The sequence below is a fragment of the Atheta coriaria genome, unplaced genomic scaffold (genome assembly GCF_025399875.1).
Source record: "Atheta coriaria isolate IRGN ID8LTWV9N9 unplaced genomic scaffold, Caltech_Dcor_3.1 hic_scaffold_8_pilon, whole genome shotgun sequence".
Lineage (NCBI taxonomy): Eukaryota > Metazoa > Arthropoda > Insecta > Coleoptera > Staphylinidae > Dalotia > Dalotia coriaria.
Window position 1 is genome coordinate 5,451,768 of NW_027045450.1, and position 17,848 is coordinate 5,469,615.

Genomic DNA, 17,848 nt, shown 5'->3' on the forward strand with positions numbered 1-17,848 from the left:
CTGCAATTATCTAGCATTTGTGCAATTTTTATTGCATATTTCATAATTATATCATAAGTTAATGATAATTAATTGTTAATTTTATTAATTACGTTGCATATGAGTACAATACATGCATCTGATAAATATTTGCAGAATACACAATTGGAATTGTTTTGTTAACAATAATTCATATAAATACGCTTGAGTTTATTTCCTTCCATTCAGATTCAAACAATTCCGATTAATACTCGATAAAATGAAAGTTAATACAGTGCTGCTGTTGATAGCAACAGTGATATTATTGCAATGGAATTCTTGTTATGGTGATCATTCCTCTACATCGTCGTGTTCGTCCTCTTCTTCATCATCATCCGGTAAAGATTTTTGAATTTTTAATGTTTAATTTTGTATTTGAACAGTTTGAATCCTGTTTTAGGTCACCACTGCATTAATTGTCTTATATATTACTCTAAGGAGTATTGTAATTCTATTGGGAAGGATCAAATTGAAGCTACGTGTTATAGATGTTCGGCTTGTGTAGACCGGAAGCCATGCAATTGTTAATTTTGCTCTACAAGATGGTGTAAGAATTGCAATCTCTTATTTTACATTTCAAACATTTCAAAACAAGAAATAAACTCGAATCATTTTCGAAACACGTATGTTTTTCGCTGATTTATTAACGTTAATCTTTTATTACTTGTTAATCTCTTTTGTCCGTGTTTAATTGCGTAATTTTTGTAAACAATTTACTTAAACGTCACGTACAAATAGGAAATATACCTGGTATAAAAAGCAGGTTCTACTTTCATTTCTAACACAATTTTATAATATTTAATTCAGCCATCGTAATAGTAACAAAATCAAAATGAAAGTTACATTTGGGTGTTTGTTACTTGCCACAATTGTTTTGTTGCAATTGAGTGCGGCAAATGCTTCAAAAGAAGAAGAAAAACTAACTATTGGTACGTTTAAATATTCAATAGTTTTAAATCATAAACAAGTAATTTATATAATTAGGTAAACCAATATCATGTGTGTTTTGTAAAAAGTATTGGTCTAAAGAAGAATGTGCGGCACTTGGAAAGGATCATTTTGAAGGAGACTGTCAGAAATGTTCAGCTTGCGTGGACAGAAAACCAAAGAAATCTAAAAAATGTCACGGTAATTAGCATTGCCTGATTAACTCCGATTAATGAAAATGTTAACTATGATTTATAAAATGTAAGTACATTGCAACACACCAGCTATTTTTCTACAATGTAACAAAGAATTCTACATTTTCCACATGTAACATGCAATAAAGAGTGTTAATATTTAAAAAGCAGGCGTCCTCATTAAGTTTGCTATAAAAGATGGGAATTATTTTTATTCAAATCATTTACATTTGTTGCATTACTTTAATGTCTTGTATTTAAACCAACTTAAAGTAAAATGAAAATTATTATTGTGTGTTTGTTAACATTGACAACCATGCTGTTGCTGCAGCCATGTGTTTTGCAAGCTGACAAATGTAAACTTCTAATAACAACAAAACTGTTGTGGATTGCTCGTTTTCATTATTTTCTTTATTTATTAGATGGACCATGTATAAATTGTTTTGCATATTATTCCAAAGAGTACTGCGCCACCTTGGGAAAGGACCAAATTGAACAAACCTGCCACAGATGCTCAGAATGTGTTGATAAGCCCATTAAAACTGATTTATCAATCCAGGATGAAAGTATTGATTTAAATAATATTCATATTGTATGCTAAACATTGTAATATTTTTAAATTTGTTAAACTTAGTATCGAAAATAAACCTGTTTTAAGTTTTTAATTTTCATATTGAACTTAGAAACATCATTTACTATTTTGTGGCTACCATTTTATAGCTCAAGATATCCTTCAGACGCTCTAGGTGTTAATTGACAATATGTAGTGGATACAAAAGTGAAAATACGTGAAAACATTAATTATTGATTATGACTAGTATCTGTCGCATTCATAGATGGCACTAGGATGCACTAAAAATCATAAAATCGAGTTATACGGCTTATTTTTATATTTATCGACAAACGTGGGCACGAGAATAGTTTTGTATACAATGCTGTTATCTGCGATTTGGTATAAACAACTTTTTTATCGCATGTGTTCCGCGCGCTGTCTCCTAGCGCCGCATCAACTTGCTGCATGCAGCGAAGTCTAGTTTAGTTTAGATCACAGGTAATGTGCCTATTGCAAATTCGCGCACAAGGTCGCGTGCCGTCGACGCGCCGGCTTTGCGCACCTCTTGCTTTCTTATCATATACTGTCCCGTCGTTGTTTACGCAGTTTCGGCATGCACTATCGGTGGATTGCAGCCAGTTTCGTGCCGGTCGCTGGTTAATCCAGTTGTGTTTTGAGAGACTTATATCGTTTATTCGGACTTCAATATTCTAAATTTGTGTTATACTCGAAGATCAATCGACTATTTATTTGTACATTGCGACTATAGTAATTTGTTTAATGTTCGGAAATGCCGGTTTTTGATCGCGTTTGTTATGTATATTACAAGTCACGTGATAGTGGATTTGATAACATTCTTCACTCGGCGTTGTGTTTGGTGTCGGTTCTAAATTAATCGGATATATGTCGCCCCCATGTTGATTCTCATCAAAGCTCCATCAGGCTCGTGTAAGTATTTTTTTTAACTATACAGCACAGATTGTTTATTTTGTGTTGATTGTTAATTATAACATAATTCTATTGTATGAAATATTGTTGTTTCAATTTATGTTTTCGTTTAGTTACAGCACTCGTTGTGCCTGGCAGTCCGATAAGCTGTACACTGGTAAGTTTATAATTCTATTATATTTTTCAGCCAAATTTTTCATTTGTTGTTTATAAACAAGTTTTTGTTTATCACGTACTACCTAACTGTGACACAAATTAAACGACCGGCACGGACACAATTTGGAGATATTCGCAATTCAAAATAGGGCAAAAAAAGAAAAATTGCACTTTTAGTCAGGTTTTTGGTCCTTTTATCCCACGCAATTAAGTTATTTTAAATTTATATTTAATGCAGAATTTTCCATTTTTTTATAACTTTCTATCCGTTCGTCGTTATCGCTTTTAGTTTAAAAGATATGCACTATTATCTTTTATTGTCTCGAATATGTCAAGAACGTTGATTTTTCTTTGTTTATTTAGTTATATTGCAATTAATTCAATTGAATAGTTGAGTCTCATTCGGTTTACCACATCAGGGTGTCAATAGAAGTGACTCGTGTTCACAGCACCGTATGAGAGTAGCGGTAGAAGTGACTCGTGGCACCATAGTTTCTTATAAATTAAAATTTTATCTCTTAGGTTTCCCATTTAATCAGCTTATTTAATAGAGAATTGTCCGTAGATTAAGCATCTGCTTCCTTCTTTTCAATCTCTTTTAATTAACGAAATTTTCGCAATTAAACCAAATCGTCAAAAATTGAAAAATGTCACTTTTTAGCACTTTTAGTCGCGTTTTTCGACCTTTTACTGTAGGAAATATAATTATTTTATATATTTATCTGATAGAGAATTTTCCAATCTTTCATAATCAACAATTCCTTGGTAGCTATCTCTTTTAGTTTAAGAGCTATGAATTTTTGAAAATCGTCCAAAAAAAGTATCAAGACATAAAATTTCATCTCTCAGATTTCACTTTTAACTGTGCTATCTGATAGAGAATAGTCCGTAGATTAAGACGCTGCGATCAGATCTTATTTATCTCTTTTGGTTTACGAGATATTCGCGATTGAATAAAATGGGCAAAAATTGCAAAATGTCACTTTTTAGCACTTTTAGTCGCGTTTTTCGACCTTTTACTGTAGGAAAGCAGACACAATGGTGGAATGAGAAATGCAAGGAATTAGTAAGAAGAAAAACCGAAGCAAGAGACAAATATATGAAGACTGGAGATGACAATGACAAAGAGAACTATAGGAAGGCGAGGAATGAAGCAAACCACGGAATAAGGGAGGTGAAGAATCAATGGATGAACCATAAGTTACAAACCGCTGAAAATCAGATGAAGAACAATAATACCAGAAAATTCTACAAAGACATTAAGAAAATGAATACCATAAAAAGCACCAGGCAAACTACAAAGATGAAGAACAAGCACGGAAAAACAGCAGAAACCGAGGAAGAAGAAAAGCAAATATGGGAAGAATACTTCAAGACAATCCTGACTGAAGACAAGACTCAAAGAAGAAATCTGGGAGTGGGACAAGAAGAAGAAAGGTGTGAAAGAAATGAGCAAATATCAATAGCCGAGCAAGATATAAAAGAAATAATAAAGAAACTGAAGAATGGGAAGACACCTGACCCGATGGAATAAACAATGAACTAATAAAGTATGGAGGAAATCGAGTGGTCAAAGAAATACACGAGTTAATAAATCAGATATGGGATATGGAACATGTACCGGAAGAATGGGGTATAGGAGCAATATATCCAATTCACAAAAAAGGAGATAAACAGATATGTGACAACTATAGGGGCATCACCCTGCTCAACTCCACATACAAGATGCTGACCACAACCATACACAACAAACTAATGGAAAACATCACAATACCTGAATATCAAAATGGGTTTGCGAAAGGAAAATCTACCATAGATGCTATACACATGATGAAACAGATTCTACAAAAACAACTGAGCATAACCAGAAAGTGATAATCATCTTCATAGATTTTAAAAAAGCCTTTGACTCAATAAACCGACAACAACTAATGGGAATTATACACTCGCTCGAGATACCAACAAAGGTAAAGGCAATGATCAACGTTGTCACTGAGAAAACAACAACATCAGTAATTACGAGAAGCGGACAGACAAGGGAATTCGAAACAAATATAGGGATAAGGCAAGGAGACATACTATCAGCAACATTGTTCACAATAGTAATCGAGCACATACTCAGAAATATACAAAGAAAAGGAACATTAAGAAACAAACCACTACAAATAATTGCATATGCTGATGACATTACAGTGATAGCCAAACAAAAGTATCTGCTTGAAGAAACAATGAGGGAAATTATGGAAGAAGGAAGAAAAATTGGACTATACATAAATACGGAAAAGACAAAGGTTATGATCACAGGAGACGATGAAACAAGTTCAATTAAGATAGGAAACCATATGTACGAGTGCGTAAAAACATTTAAATACCTAGGAGTCACCATCAACAAGAAAGGTACAAACACCGACGAAATAGCGGAGAAAATTCAAGCTGCACATAGAGCCTACTATGTCAATAGAAAGTCACTAACAAACAAGACGCTGAGAAGAAAAACAAAACTGGGGATATATAAGACTATTATAAGACCAATTCTGATGTATGCAGCAGAAACACTCACGTTAACAAAACAAGATCGAAACAAAATAGAAATTGCAGAACGAGCAATATTAAGAAAACTTACAGGACCGAACAAAATGGATGATGGCACAATTAGAAGAAAAACCAACCAGGAATTGGAAGATGTAATGGAAGGTGAAAATATCATAAGAAAAATCAAGAAACAGAGACTAAGATGGGCCGGCCATATCATGAGGATGGATCCAGACACAATACTAAGGCAATTAACTGATTGGCAACCAACATCCAACAGGAAGAGAGGAAGACCTCGAGAAAACTGGTTACAGCAAGTCGAAGACGATCTAAAACACCTAGGAATAACGGAGTGGAAAAAGAAAGCAAGAAACAGAAGAAAATGGAGAGAAATTATAAAGCAAATATAGAATACGGTTGATCCGCCGAATAAGGATCTATAAATCTTGAAATTAAGATGGCAATGCCCAATAATTATTTTATATTTTTATCTGATAGAGAATTTTCCAATCTTTCATAATCAACAATTCCTTGGTAGCTATCTCTTTTAGTTTAAGAGCTATGAATTTTTGAAAATCGTCGAAAAAAAGTATCAAGCACCCCCCCTTGGCAATTTTTTTCTTAAGACATAAAATTTTGTCTCTCAAATTTCCTTTTAACTATCCTATCTGATAGAAAATAGTCCGTAGATTAAGACGCTGCGATCAGATCTTATTTATCTCTTTTAGTTTACGAGATATTCGCGTTTGAATAAAATGGGCAAAAATTGCAAAATGTCACTTTTTACCACTTTTAGTCGCGTTTTTCGACCTTTTACTGTAGGAAATATAATTATTTTATATTTTTATCTGATAGAGAATTTTCCAATCTTTCATAATCAATAATTTGTTGGTAGCTATTTCTTTTAGTTTAAGAGATATTAATTTTTGAAAATCGTCGAAAAAAAGTATCAAGCACCCCCCCTTGGCAATTTTTTTCTTAAGACATAAAATTTTGTCTCTCAAATTTCCTTTTAACTATCCTATCTGATAGAAAATAGTCCGTAGATTAAGACGCTGCGATCAGATCTTATTTATCTCTTTTAGTTTACGAGATATTCGCGTTTGAATAAAATGGGCAAAAATTGCAAAATGTCACTTTTTACCACTTTTAGTCGCGTTTTTCGACCTTTTACTGTAGGAAATATAATTATTTTATATTTTTATCTGATAGAGAATTTTCCAATCTTTCATAATCAATAATTTGTTGGTAGCTATTTCTTTTAGTTTAAGAGATATTAATTTTTGAAAATCGTCGAAAAAAAGTATCAAGCACCCCTTGGCAATTTTTTCTTAAGACATAAAATTTTGTCTCTCAAATTTCCTTTTAACTATCCTATCTGATAGAAAATAGTCCGTAGATTAAGACGCTGCGATCAGATCTTATTTATCTCTTTTAGTTTACGAGATATTCGCGTTTGAATAAAATGGGCAAAAATTGCAAAATGTCACTTTTTACCACTTTTAGTCGCGTTTTTCGACCTTTTACTGTAGGAAATATAATTATTTTATATTTTTATCTGATAGAGAATTTTCCAATCTTTCATAATCAATAATTTGTTGGTAGCTATTTCTTTTAGTTTAAGAGATATTAATTTTTGAAAATCGTCGAAAAAAAGTATCAAGCACCCCCCCTTGGCAATTTTTTTCTTAAGACATAAAATTTTGTCTCTCAAATTTCCTTTTAACTATCCTATCTGATAGAAAATAGTCCGTAGATTAAGACGCTGCGATCAGATCTTATTTATCTCTTTTAGTTTACGAGATATTCGCGTTTGAATAAAATGGGCAAAAATTGCAAAATGTCACTTTTTACCACTTTTAGTCGCGTTTTTCGACCTTTTACTGTAGGAAATATAATTATTTTATATTTTTATCTGATAGAGAATTTTCCAATCTTTCATAATCAATAATTTGTTGGTAGCTATTTCTTTTAGTTTAAGAGATATTAATTTTTGAAAATCGTCGAAAAAAAGTATCAAGCACCCCCCCTTGGCAATTTTTTTCTTAAGACATAAAATTTTGTCTCTCAAATTTCCCTTTTAACTATCCTATCTGATAGAAAATAGTCCGTAGATTAAGACGCTGCGATCAGATCTTATTTATCTCTTTTAGTTTACGAGATATTCGCGTTTGAATAAAATGGGCAAAAATTGCAAAATGTCACTTTTTACCACTTTTAGTCGCGTTTTTCGACCTTTTACTGTAGGAAATATAATTATTTTATATTTTTATCTGATAGAGAATTTTCCAATCTTTCATAATCAATAATTTGTTGGTAGCTATTTCTTTTAGTTTAAGAGATATTAATTTTTGAAAATCGTCGAAAAAAAGTATCAAGCACCCCCCCTTGGCAATTTTTTTCTTAAGACATAAAATTTTGTCTCTCAAATTTCCTTTTAACTATCCTATCTGATAGAAAATAGTCCGTAGATTAAGACGCTGCGATCAGATCTTATTTATCTCTTTTAGTTTACGAGATATTCGCGTTTGAATAAAATGGGCAAAAATTGCAAAATGTCACTTTTTACCACTTTTAGTCGCGTTTTTCGACCTTTTACTGTAGGAAATATAATTATTTTATATTTTTATCTGATAGAGAATTTTCCAATCTTTCATAATCAATAATTTGTTGGTAGCTATTTCTTTTAGTTTAAGAGATATTAATTTTTGAAAATCGTCGAAAAAAAGTATCAAGCACCCCCCCTTGGCAATTTTTTTCTTAAGACATAAAATTTTGTCTCTCAAATTTCCCTTTTAACTATCCTATCTGATAGAAAATAGTCCGTAGATTAAGACGCTGCGATCAGATCTTATTTATCTCTTTTAGTTTACGAGATATTCGCGTTTGAATAAAATGGGCAAAAATTGCAAAATGTCACTTTTTACCACTTTTAGTCGCGTTTTTCGACCTTTTACTGTAGGAAATATAATTATTTTATATTTTTATCTGATAGAGAATTTTCCAATCTTTCATAATCAATAATTTGTTGGTAGCTATTTCTTTTAGTTTAAGAGATATTAATTTTTGAAAATCGTCGAAAAAAAGTATCAAGCACCCCCCCTTGGCAATTTTTTTCTTAAGACATAAAATTTTGTCTCTCAAATTTCCCTTTTAACTATCCTATCTGATAGAAAATAGTCCGTAGATTAAGACGCTGCGATCAGATCTTATTTATCTCTTTTAGTTTACGAGATATTCGCGTTTGAATAAAATGGGCAAAAATTGCAAAATGTCACTTTTTACCACTTTTAGTCGCGTTTTTCGACCTTTTACTGTAGGAAATATAATTATTTTATATTTTTATCTGATAGAGAATTTTCCAATCTTTCATAATCAATAATTTGTTGGTAGCTATTTCTTTTAGTTTAAGAGATATTAATTTTTGAAAATCGTCGAAAAAAAGTATCAAGCACCCCCCCTTGGCAATTTTTTTCTTAAGACATAAAATTTTGTCTCTCAAATTTCCCTTTTAACTATCCTATCTGATAGAAAATAGTCCGTAGATTAAGACGCTGCGATCAGATCTTATTTATCTCTTTTAGTTTACGAGATATTCGCGTTTGAATAAAATGGGCAAAAATTGCAAAATGTCACTTTTTACCACTTTTAGTCGCGTTTTTCGACCTTTTACTGTAGGAAATATAATTATTTTATATTTTTATCTGATAGAGAATTTTCCAATCTTTCATAATCAATAATTTGTTGGTAGCTATTTCTTTTAGTTTAAGAGATATTAATTTTTGAAAATCGTCGAAAAAAAGTATCAAGCACCCCCCCTTGGCAATTTTTTTCTTAAGACATAAAATTTTGTCTCTCAAATTTCCCTTTTAACTATCCTATCTGATAGAAAATAGTCCGTAGATTAAGACGCTGCGATCAGATCTTATTTATCTCTTTTAGTTTACGAGATATTCGCGTTTGAATAAAATGGGCAAAAATTGCAAAATGTCACTTTTTACCACTTTTAGTCGCGTTTTTCGACCTTTTACTGTAGGAAATATAATTATTTTATATTTTTATCTGATAGAGAATTTTCCAATCTTTCATAATCAATAATTTGTTGGTAGCTATTTCTTTTAGTTTAAGAGATATTAATTTTTGAAAATCGTCGAAAAAAAGTATCAAGCACCCCCCCTTGGCAATTTTTTTCTTAAGACATAAAATTTTGTCTCTCAAATTTCCCTATTAACTATCCTATCTGATAGAAAATAGTCCGTAGATTAAGACGCTGCGATCAGATCTTATTTATCTCTTTTAGTTTACGAGATATTCGCGTTTGAATAAAATGGGCAAAAATTGCAAAATGTCACTTTTTACCACTTTTAGTCGCGTTTTTCGACCTTTTACTGTAGGAAATATAATTATTTTATATATTTATCTGATAGAGAATTTTCCAATCTTTCATAATCAATAATTTGTTGGTAGCTATTTCTTTTAGTTTAAGAGATATTAATTTTTGAAAATCGTCGAAAAAAAGTATCAAGCACCCCCCCTTGGCAATTTTTTTCTTAAGACATAAAATTTTGTCTCTCAAATTTCCCTTTTAACTATCCTATCTGATAGAAAATAGTCCGTAGATTAAGACGCTGCGATCAGATCTTATTTATTAGTGTTTAGTGGGCGAACGCCATGTCGTAGGACAACCGTTCTTTCATCAAATTATAGGTTTTTACATTATTAATAATTCTCATACATACTTTGTGGGTTTGTCCCTCGGGAAACCTACAAAAATGCCTTTTTATGTTTTTTGGTCGGCTATTTTTGTGGTTTTTAGTATTTAGCTAGTGAACGCCATGACGTAGGATAACTGTTCTATCACCAAATTATAGATATTCAAATTCTTTATAATTCTCATGTATAATTTGTGGGTTTATCCCCCGGGAAACCTACAAAAATGCCCTTTTTGTGTTTTTGGTCGCCTAATTTTGTGGTTTTTAGTATTTAGCGGGCGAACGCCATGACGTAGGGCAACCGTTCTTTCATCAAATTATAGATTTTTAAATTATTAATAATTCTCATATATAATTTGTTGGTTTGTCCCTCGGGAAACCTACAAAAATGCCCTTTTTATGTTTTTTGGTCGGCTAATTTTGTGGTTTTTTGTGTTTAGCGGGCGAACGCCTTATCGTAGGATAACCGTTTTTTCACCAACTTATAGATATTTAAATTCTTTTTAATTTTCATATATAATTAGTGGGTTTATCCCTCGGGAAACCTACAAAAATGCCCTTTTTATGTTTTTTGGTCGGCTAATTTTGTGGTTTTTTGTGTTTAGCGGGCGAACGCCTTATCGTAGGATAACCGTTTTTTCACCATCTTATAGATATTTAAATTCTTTTTAATTTTCATGTATAATTTGTGGGTTTATCCCTCGGGACACCTACCAAAAATCCCTTTTTATGTTTTATGTCGAATATTTTGGTTTTTAGTGTTTAGCAGACGAACGCCATGTCGTAGGACAACCGTTATTTCAGCATATTATAGATAATTAAATTCTTTTTAATTTTCATGTATAATTTGTGGGTTTATCCCTCGGGATACCTACAAAAATGCTCTTTTTGTGTTTTTTGGTCGTCGAATTTTTTGGTTTTTAGTGTTTAGCAGACGAACGCCATGTCGTAGGACAACCGTTATTTCAGCATATTATAGATAATTAAATTCTTTTTAATTTTCATGTATAATTTGTGGGTTTATCCTCGGGATACCTACAAAAATGCTCTTTTTGTGTTTTTTGGTCGTCGAATTTTTTGGTTTTTAGTGTTTAGCAGACGAACGCCATGTCGTAGGAAAACCGTTATTTCAGCATATTATAGATAATTAAATTCTTTTTAATTTTCATGTATAATTTGTGGGTTTATCCCTCGGGATACCTACAAAAATGCTCTTTTTGTGTTTTTTGGTCGTCGAATTTTTTGGTTTTTAGTGTTTAGCGGGCGAACGCCATGTCGTAGGACAACCCTTCTTTCACCAAATTATAGATATTTAAATTCTTTATGATTTTCATATATAATTAGTGGGTTTATCCCTCGGAAAACCTAAAAAATTGCCCTTTTTATGATTTTTTGGTCGGCTAATTTTGTGGTTTTTATTGTTTAGCGGGCGAACGCCTTATCGTAGGATAACCACTTTTTCACCAAATTATAGATATTTAAATTCTTTTTAATTTGTGGGTTTATCCCTCGGGAAACCTACAAAAATGCCCTTTTTGTGTTTTTTGATTGTCGAATTTTTTTGTTTTTAGTGTTTAGCAGGCGAACGCCTTGTCGTAGGATAACCGTTTTTTCACCAACTTATAGATATTTAAATTCTTTTTAATTTTCATGTATAATTTGTGGGTTTATCCCTCGGGAAACCTACAAAAATGCCCTTTTTATGTTTTATGTAGAATATTTTGGTTGTTAGTGTTTAGCGGACGAACGCCATGTCGTAGGACAACCGTTCTTTCAGCATATTATAGATAATTAAATTCTTTTTAATTTTCATGTATAATTTGTGGGTTTATCCCTCGTGATACCTACAAAAATGCTCTTTTTGTGTTTTTTGGTCGTCGAATTTTTTGGTTTTTAGTGTTTAGCGGACGAACGCCATGTCGTAGGACAACCGTTCTTTTATCAAATTATAGATATTTAAATTCTCTATGATTTTCATATATAATTAGTGGTTTTATCCCTCGTGAAACCTACAAAAATGCCCTTTTTGTGTTTTTTGGTCGTCGAATTTTTTGGTTTTTAGTGTTTAGCGGGCGAACGCCTTATCGTAGGATAACCATTTTTTCACCAAATTATAGATATTTAAATTCTTTTTAATTTTCATGTATAATTTATAGGCTTATCCCTGGGGAAACGTACAAAAATGCCCTTTTTGTGTTTTTTGGTCGTCGATTTTTTTGTTTTTTAGTGTTTAGCGGGCGGACGCCATGTCGTAGGGCAACCGTTCTTTCATCAAATTATAGATTTTTAAATTATTAATAATTCTCATACATAATTTGTGGGTTTGTCCCTCGGGAAACTTACAAAAAATGCCTTTTTTGTGTTTTTTGGTCGTCGAACTTTTTGGTTTTTAGGGTTTAGCGGGCGAACGCTATGTCGTAGGACAACCGTTTTTTCACCAACTTATAGATATTTAAATTCTTTATAATTCTCATGTATAATTTGTGGGTTTATCCCCCGGGAAACCTCCAAAAATGCCCTTTTTGTGTTTTTGGTCGGCTAATTTTGTGGTTTTTACTATTTAGCGGGCAAACGCCATGACGTAGGGCAACCGTTCTTTCACCAAATTATAGATATTTAAATTCTTTTTAATTTTCATGAATAATTTATAGGCTTATCCCTCGGGAAATGTACAAAATTGCCCTTTTTGTGTTTTTTGGTCGTCGATTTTTTTGGTTTTTAGTGTTTAGCGGGCGGACGCCATGTCGTAGGGCAACCGTTCTTTCATCAAATTATAGATTTTTAAATTATTAATAATTCTCATACATAATTTGTGGGTTTGTCCCTCGGGAAACCTACAAAAATGCCTTTTTTGTGTTTTTTGGTCGTCGAATTTTTTGGTTTTTAGGGTTTAGCGGACGAACGCTATGTCGTAGGACAATCGTTCTTTCACCAAATTATAGGTATTGAAATTCTTTATAACTTTCATGTACAATTTGTTGGTTTATCCCTCGGGAAACCTATAAAAATGCTTTTTTTGTGTTTGTTGGTCGACTAATTTTGTGGTTTTTTTTTGTTTTAGCCGGCGAACGCAATGTCGTGGGGCCGCCATACTCTGCACTAAATTGTACGGTGCCTTGAATGGGAGTCACTTCTACCGCTACCTTCGCACGGTGTCCTAAATGGGAGTCTTTATGGATCCTGTAAGAATAATTAATTGAATTTATGTATATTTATGTTTCATTTACATAAATATTTTCCAGTTGGATGAAGCATTGGCTATTCCTGAGATGCCCAAGTTTATCAATAAGGAGCAAGTGGAGAGGTTCCGTGGTACTGGTGGACTGCGTATTGAGGATGGTATTCTGATTACTGAAGATGGATGTGTCAACTGGAATAAAATTCCAAGAACGTATGTTATATATTGGCAATTTATAATATTTTATGTTTTACTATTCTGTTATTCATTCTGGTTTATAGTGTCCAAGAAATTGAAGATTGGATTGGTGTTGATGATGATTCCAAATACGATTGAATTTACAACATTTTGAAGCTGATATTGATATCATTTTTATGTATTTTGTTAAAAAGTATGAAAAGATCATTATATAATTGCATATTATTATCCTGTTTTCATGCTTGTATTGTTAAAAATGCTGTAAATATTAAGAAATTGAATTTGTGATTCTACATGTTTAAATAAAATTGTTGTTTTATATATTTAACTATAAATTTTTATTGTTTTATTTGTTCCAAACGGAGAACATTGCTCACAACATCGTTACTCCTTTAATTAATCCATAAATCCCTTAAACATTGATGGAAATGCCACTGCTAGATATGAGAAATAGTTCAAAATCAATTTTATATTGTATCAATATTAATTTAAAAACGGTATCACTAGTGTCATCTATCCACGAGTAACTAAACTACGCCGCTATTCAAGAGATTTAGCCTACTGCACTTTCTGCGATCCTAATATTCAAAAGAATTTTGTTACCAATTTCAATGGATTTCTCGACAAAATTTGTCGAGAAATTTGCTGAAATGTTGCTGCTCATCAGTCTGTAGTATTAGGAACGCAGAAAGTAGACATAGATAGTTCCCGCTAGTTTATTATATATATTATTTCAGTTTGTTTCGGTACATTTTCAATTTTTTCTATAAAATTGCAAATAGGGCCTAAGCATTTAATGCTAGCAAAAAAAATACCAAAATAATTGATGTAGAATTAAATTGTCTATCAGAATTCGAAATCTTAATTTAAAAATTCCAGCTTTTAATTTCGACCATAAAAAAGAGAAATCTTTTGCCATTTTTTTAATAAAATCTTTTCTTTAAAAATTTTTTGTGCCATTTTGATGATTTTTCAATAATGATGCCACCTTGTAGAGAATTTTTCAAGGATCAAGATTATGTAGTTCTTAATTTTCTAGCCCTCTTAGTTGTCGAGATCCTTCAGAATTCGAAAACCGAATTTGCTGAATAAAGATTTTTAAACATTCATTTTACCCGCCATTACTAGTTACCGCCTCTTTTATTTACTTACCTCCTCACCCTTTCTGCGATCCGAATACCAAAACCTGAGTTTCGACTGTTTCGAGTCCAAATTTTGTGTCATTTTGCCTCCCAGAGTCGACAAAATAAAGATTGAATATTAGGATCGCAGAAAGTTGAGAAGGCTGATAAAGTTTCGGCGGTAACTAGTAAGGTGCTGCCTCTAGTGGCGACGGACCGAAGCTCAAAACTTTCGGTTGTTGTAGTTTCTAATTGATAGATGGCACTAGCATGCACTTTTCAAAATAAATGGTTTAAGGGATCGTTAAATATGTGATCAGGTAGAAATAAGAGAAATAATTATAATTTAAAAAACTTAAAAATATTCTTTATTAAAGAAAACACACAAGCATATATTTTTGGAGTCAATTTGTGTAATAATCACAAAAGTTATTTAAGATAATAATAAAGAAAAATAATATTCATAATGTAATCCAGGAATGGTCCTTCTGCAATGTCAGACTCAGATGCAAAATCCCTAAAACAAGCAAAAATTAGTCATTCGAACATAAAAATGCAAATTTGGGGGTCAATTTGTGAGATTATCACAAAAGTTTTTAAGGAAAATGATAAAGAAATTAATTACTTACAATCTGATGCAAGAATGGTCCTCCTACGTTTTCAGACTCAGGTGCAAAATCCCTAAAACCATCAAAAATTAGTCGTTCGAACATAAAAATGCAATTTTAAGGATCAATTTGTGAGATTATCACAAAAGTTATAAAGGAAAATGATAAAGAAATTAATTACGTACAATCTGATGCAAGAATGGTCCTTCTACGTTTTCAGACTCAGGTCCAAAATCCCTAAAACCATAAAAAAATTAGTCCCTCGTACATAAAAATGCAATTTTTAGGGTCAATTTGTGAGATTATCACAAAAGTTATTTAGGAAAATGATAAAGAAATTAATTACTTACAATCTGATGTAAAAATGGTCCTCCTACGATGTCAGACTCAGGTGCAAAATCCCTAAAACAAATAAAAATTAGTCAGTCTACTTCATAAAAATGCAAATTTGGGGGTCAATTTGTGAGATAATCACAAAAGTAATATAAGAAAAAGATAAAGAAATTAAATACCCACAATCTGATGCAAGAATGGTCCTTCTACGTTGTCAGACTCAGGTGTAAAGTCCCTAAAACCAGCAAAAATTAGTCCTTCGAACACAAAAATGCAATTTTGGGGGGTTAATTTGCAAGATAATAACAAAATTTATTTAGGAAAATGATAAAGAACTTTAATACTTACAATCTGATGCACGAATGATCCTTATACGAGGTCAGACTCAGGTGCAAAATCCCTAAAAGCAGCAAAAACTAGTCCTTCAAACATAAAAATGCAATTTTGGGGGTCAATTTGCGAGACATTAACAAAATTTATTTAGGAAAATGATAAAGAAATTTAATACTTACAATCTGATGCAAGAATGATCCTCCTACGATTTCAAACTCAGATGCAAAATCCCTAATGCAAGTCAAAATTAGTCCTTGAAAACACAAAGATATTTGAATTAATTTGATAGGATATTAGGTTTGATCAATCAAGTAATACTTACAGTTAACTTTTTGAAGACAATATCTTGTCCCACACCGCATCATTGAATCATCCCCGATCTTCTTTATATCTTCGATGCACTCCCCATAATGCTTTTATATTTCAAGCAATAATAATCGAACTGAGGTTAGGATGCGATTAGGATGCAACAACGAAGTATAGATGCAATGTTGGATGCGTTGGATGCGAACGGATTAACCACATTTTGATTGTTTTTCAATAAGAATGCCATCCTGAAGAGAATTCTTCAAGGATCACGAATATTATGTTCTTTCTTTTGTAGCCCTCTTATTTGTCGAAATAATTACTATTTATTCTTCGAAATTAGGCTATTCCGACTGAATGTTGAAAATTTAAAAGTTTGAATTTTAAAATTCAAAATAGATGAATTGGTTCAGAAGATATAGAGTGTTTACCACAGCACAAATTTAAGTTTTTTGAAATGTACTTATTACTTACCAACTCAAAAATGACGTATTTGAAAAGGCCTAATGATTGCATAAAATTGCAAAATGCTTACATAAAAAAAACTTTTTACTGTTCTTCCTTCTTGTCTGTTTTTTAATAAATACCCTGTCTTCAAGTCCCTAGAAGCATTCCAATAGCCCTTTGCTTGGCGTACAATTAGTTGCCTATAGTCACCCACAGTAATTTTGTCAAAAAAGCTCAGTTGATGATTATATTTCACGATTACATACAAGTAAATACATAAATCTACTGCAGCTTTATAACATATCTTAAGCATAAGTACAATATATACATAACAGTATTTACACTTTACCTCCAGTTAAAATATTAGATAAATTCCTGCATAAAAATGTCCGCAGATAGTGATTTAGACATCAAAGTTAAAAAATGTAAGTACATGCAAATAAACAAGGGGCGTAATTATGTTGCATTCATACATTATATTACCCTTATTTACAGCAACTGAAAGAATATCTGAAAACATGCATATTGTGGCTAATGAACCATCTTTGGCATTCTACAGACTACAAGAACATGTTCGCAAGGCACTCAATCCAATGGTAGACAGAAAAATGGAAGTGCAAAAGTTGCATACTGAACTAGTTGGTAGAATCTATGACATGGAATATGCCATCAGGTATTACATATTATAAATATTCTTTGCTATACCCTAACTAAATAGGTTCTTTCTTCGCTTTGAGCTTTTTTTTTACAATTTAAAGCATTTTATGCATTTTAGTGCTGTAAAATCAATTGAAGAAATGGAGAAGACATACAAGAGCATTCAGGACAACCTCAAGAGTTGTATCTTCCTCAGACAACAATTAAAATACGAGGAATCTCGCAAGAAAAAACCTGAAACCAACTCAATGTACAAGAGGCTCTCAGCCCACATCACCATTGACTTGCCAGAGATCACCTCTGACATGGCAGATGTAATGCGTGAGACCGCTAATCGTGTCGAGCACATCATCTCTAAATCTACACATACCAACAGCAACAATCAATAATCTAAGAATACATTTACGCCCTTTTAATTAATTTAATTCTAAGTTCCATGCTGTGATTTTATGTTAATATGGTAGTATACCTTATAAACGCGTTTTATACTTACGAATAAAACCATCTGTAATCTAAAAGCGTAACTTACCGGTTGCATTTCTCTACTTGTAGGTTGGTACCACTAGTTTTCAAAAACCCTACACTAAATGAACTCCCCAGACGCTATATGTTTGTGTCTGTCGTTGG

At 32.1% G+C, this 17,848-nt stretch overlaps 2 protein-coding genes and 2 long non-coding RNA genes across 13 annotated transcripts in view; 3 read left to right on the plus strand and 1 right to left on the minus strand.

The window, feature by feature from the left end:
* Positions 1 to 13,751, plus strand: part of LOC135797500 (xaa-Pro dipeptidase-like) — a 225,977-nt gene extending 212,226 nt beyond the window's left edge. For 3 of the 8 annotated variants that reach the window (XR_010549557.1, XM_065309905.1, XM_065309904.1), the window contains 3 exons: positions 13,102 to 13,222; positions 13,283 to 13,431; positions 13,500 to 13,751. Coding sequence is in view for 5 of the 8 variants with exons in the window: in XM_065309905.1 (XP_065165977.1) it covers positions 13,202 to 13,222; positions 13,283 to 13,431; positions 13,500 to 13,554 (225 nt within the window). In the remaining 3 variants the exon portion in view is untranslated. Of the gene's footprint in view, positions 1 to 2,129; positions 2,641 to 2,753; positions 2,798 to 11,133; positions 12,983 to 13,101; positions 13,223 to 13,282; positions 13,432 to 13,499 lie in introns of those variants that run through there. The other 5 variants (XR_010549558.1, XM_065309903.1, XM_065309901.1 and 2 more) reach the window with 5 other exon arrangements.
* LOC135797250 (uncharacterized) lies at positions 261 to 1,810 on the plus strand. 2 transcript variants are annotated; one of them, XR_010549507.1, is made up of 3 exons: positions 261 to 356; positions 419 to 565; positions 1,562 to 1,810. It is a non-coding gene; the product is annotated as an uncharacterized lncRNA (long non-coding RNA). The 2 variants fall into 2 exon arrangements; XR_010549506.1 differs by lacking the exon at positions 1,562 to 1,810 and having other exon boundaries at positions 419 to 638.
* Positions 13,752 to 14,882: 1,131 nt separating the features above from the next.
* On the minus strand, positions 14,883 to 16,714 carry LOC135797504 (uncharacterized). Of its 2 annotated transcripts, none has more exons than XR_010549560.1 (8): positions 16,134 to 16,714; positions 15,991 to 16,064; positions 15,827 to 15,878; positions 15,662 to 15,713; positions 15,496 to 15,547; positions 15,331 to 15,382; positions 15,167 to 15,218; positions 14,883 to 15,054 (listed from the first exon to the last, which is right to left on the minus strand). It is a non-coding gene; the product is annotated as an uncharacterized lncRNA (long non-coding RNA). The 2 variants fall into 2 exon arrangements; XR_010549559.1 differs by having other exon boundaries at positions 15,827 to 15,900.
* Positions 16,715 to 16,793: 79 nt separating this feature from the next.
* LOC135797498 (BLOC-1-related complex subunit 8 homolog) lies at positions 16,794 to 17,739 on the plus strand. The gene is made up of 3 exons (XM_065309899.1): positions 16,794 to 16,989; positions 17,060 to 17,237; positions 17,340 to 17,739. Exons 1-3 carry the CDS (start codon positions 16,950 to 16,952, stop codon positions 17,608 to 17,610), a joined length of 489 nt encoding a protein of 162 aa, XP_065165971.1. The 5' UTR covers positions 16,794 to 16,949; the 3' UTR covers positions 17,611 to 17,739.
* The last annotated feature ends 109 nt before the right edge of the window (positions 17,740 to 17,848 follow it).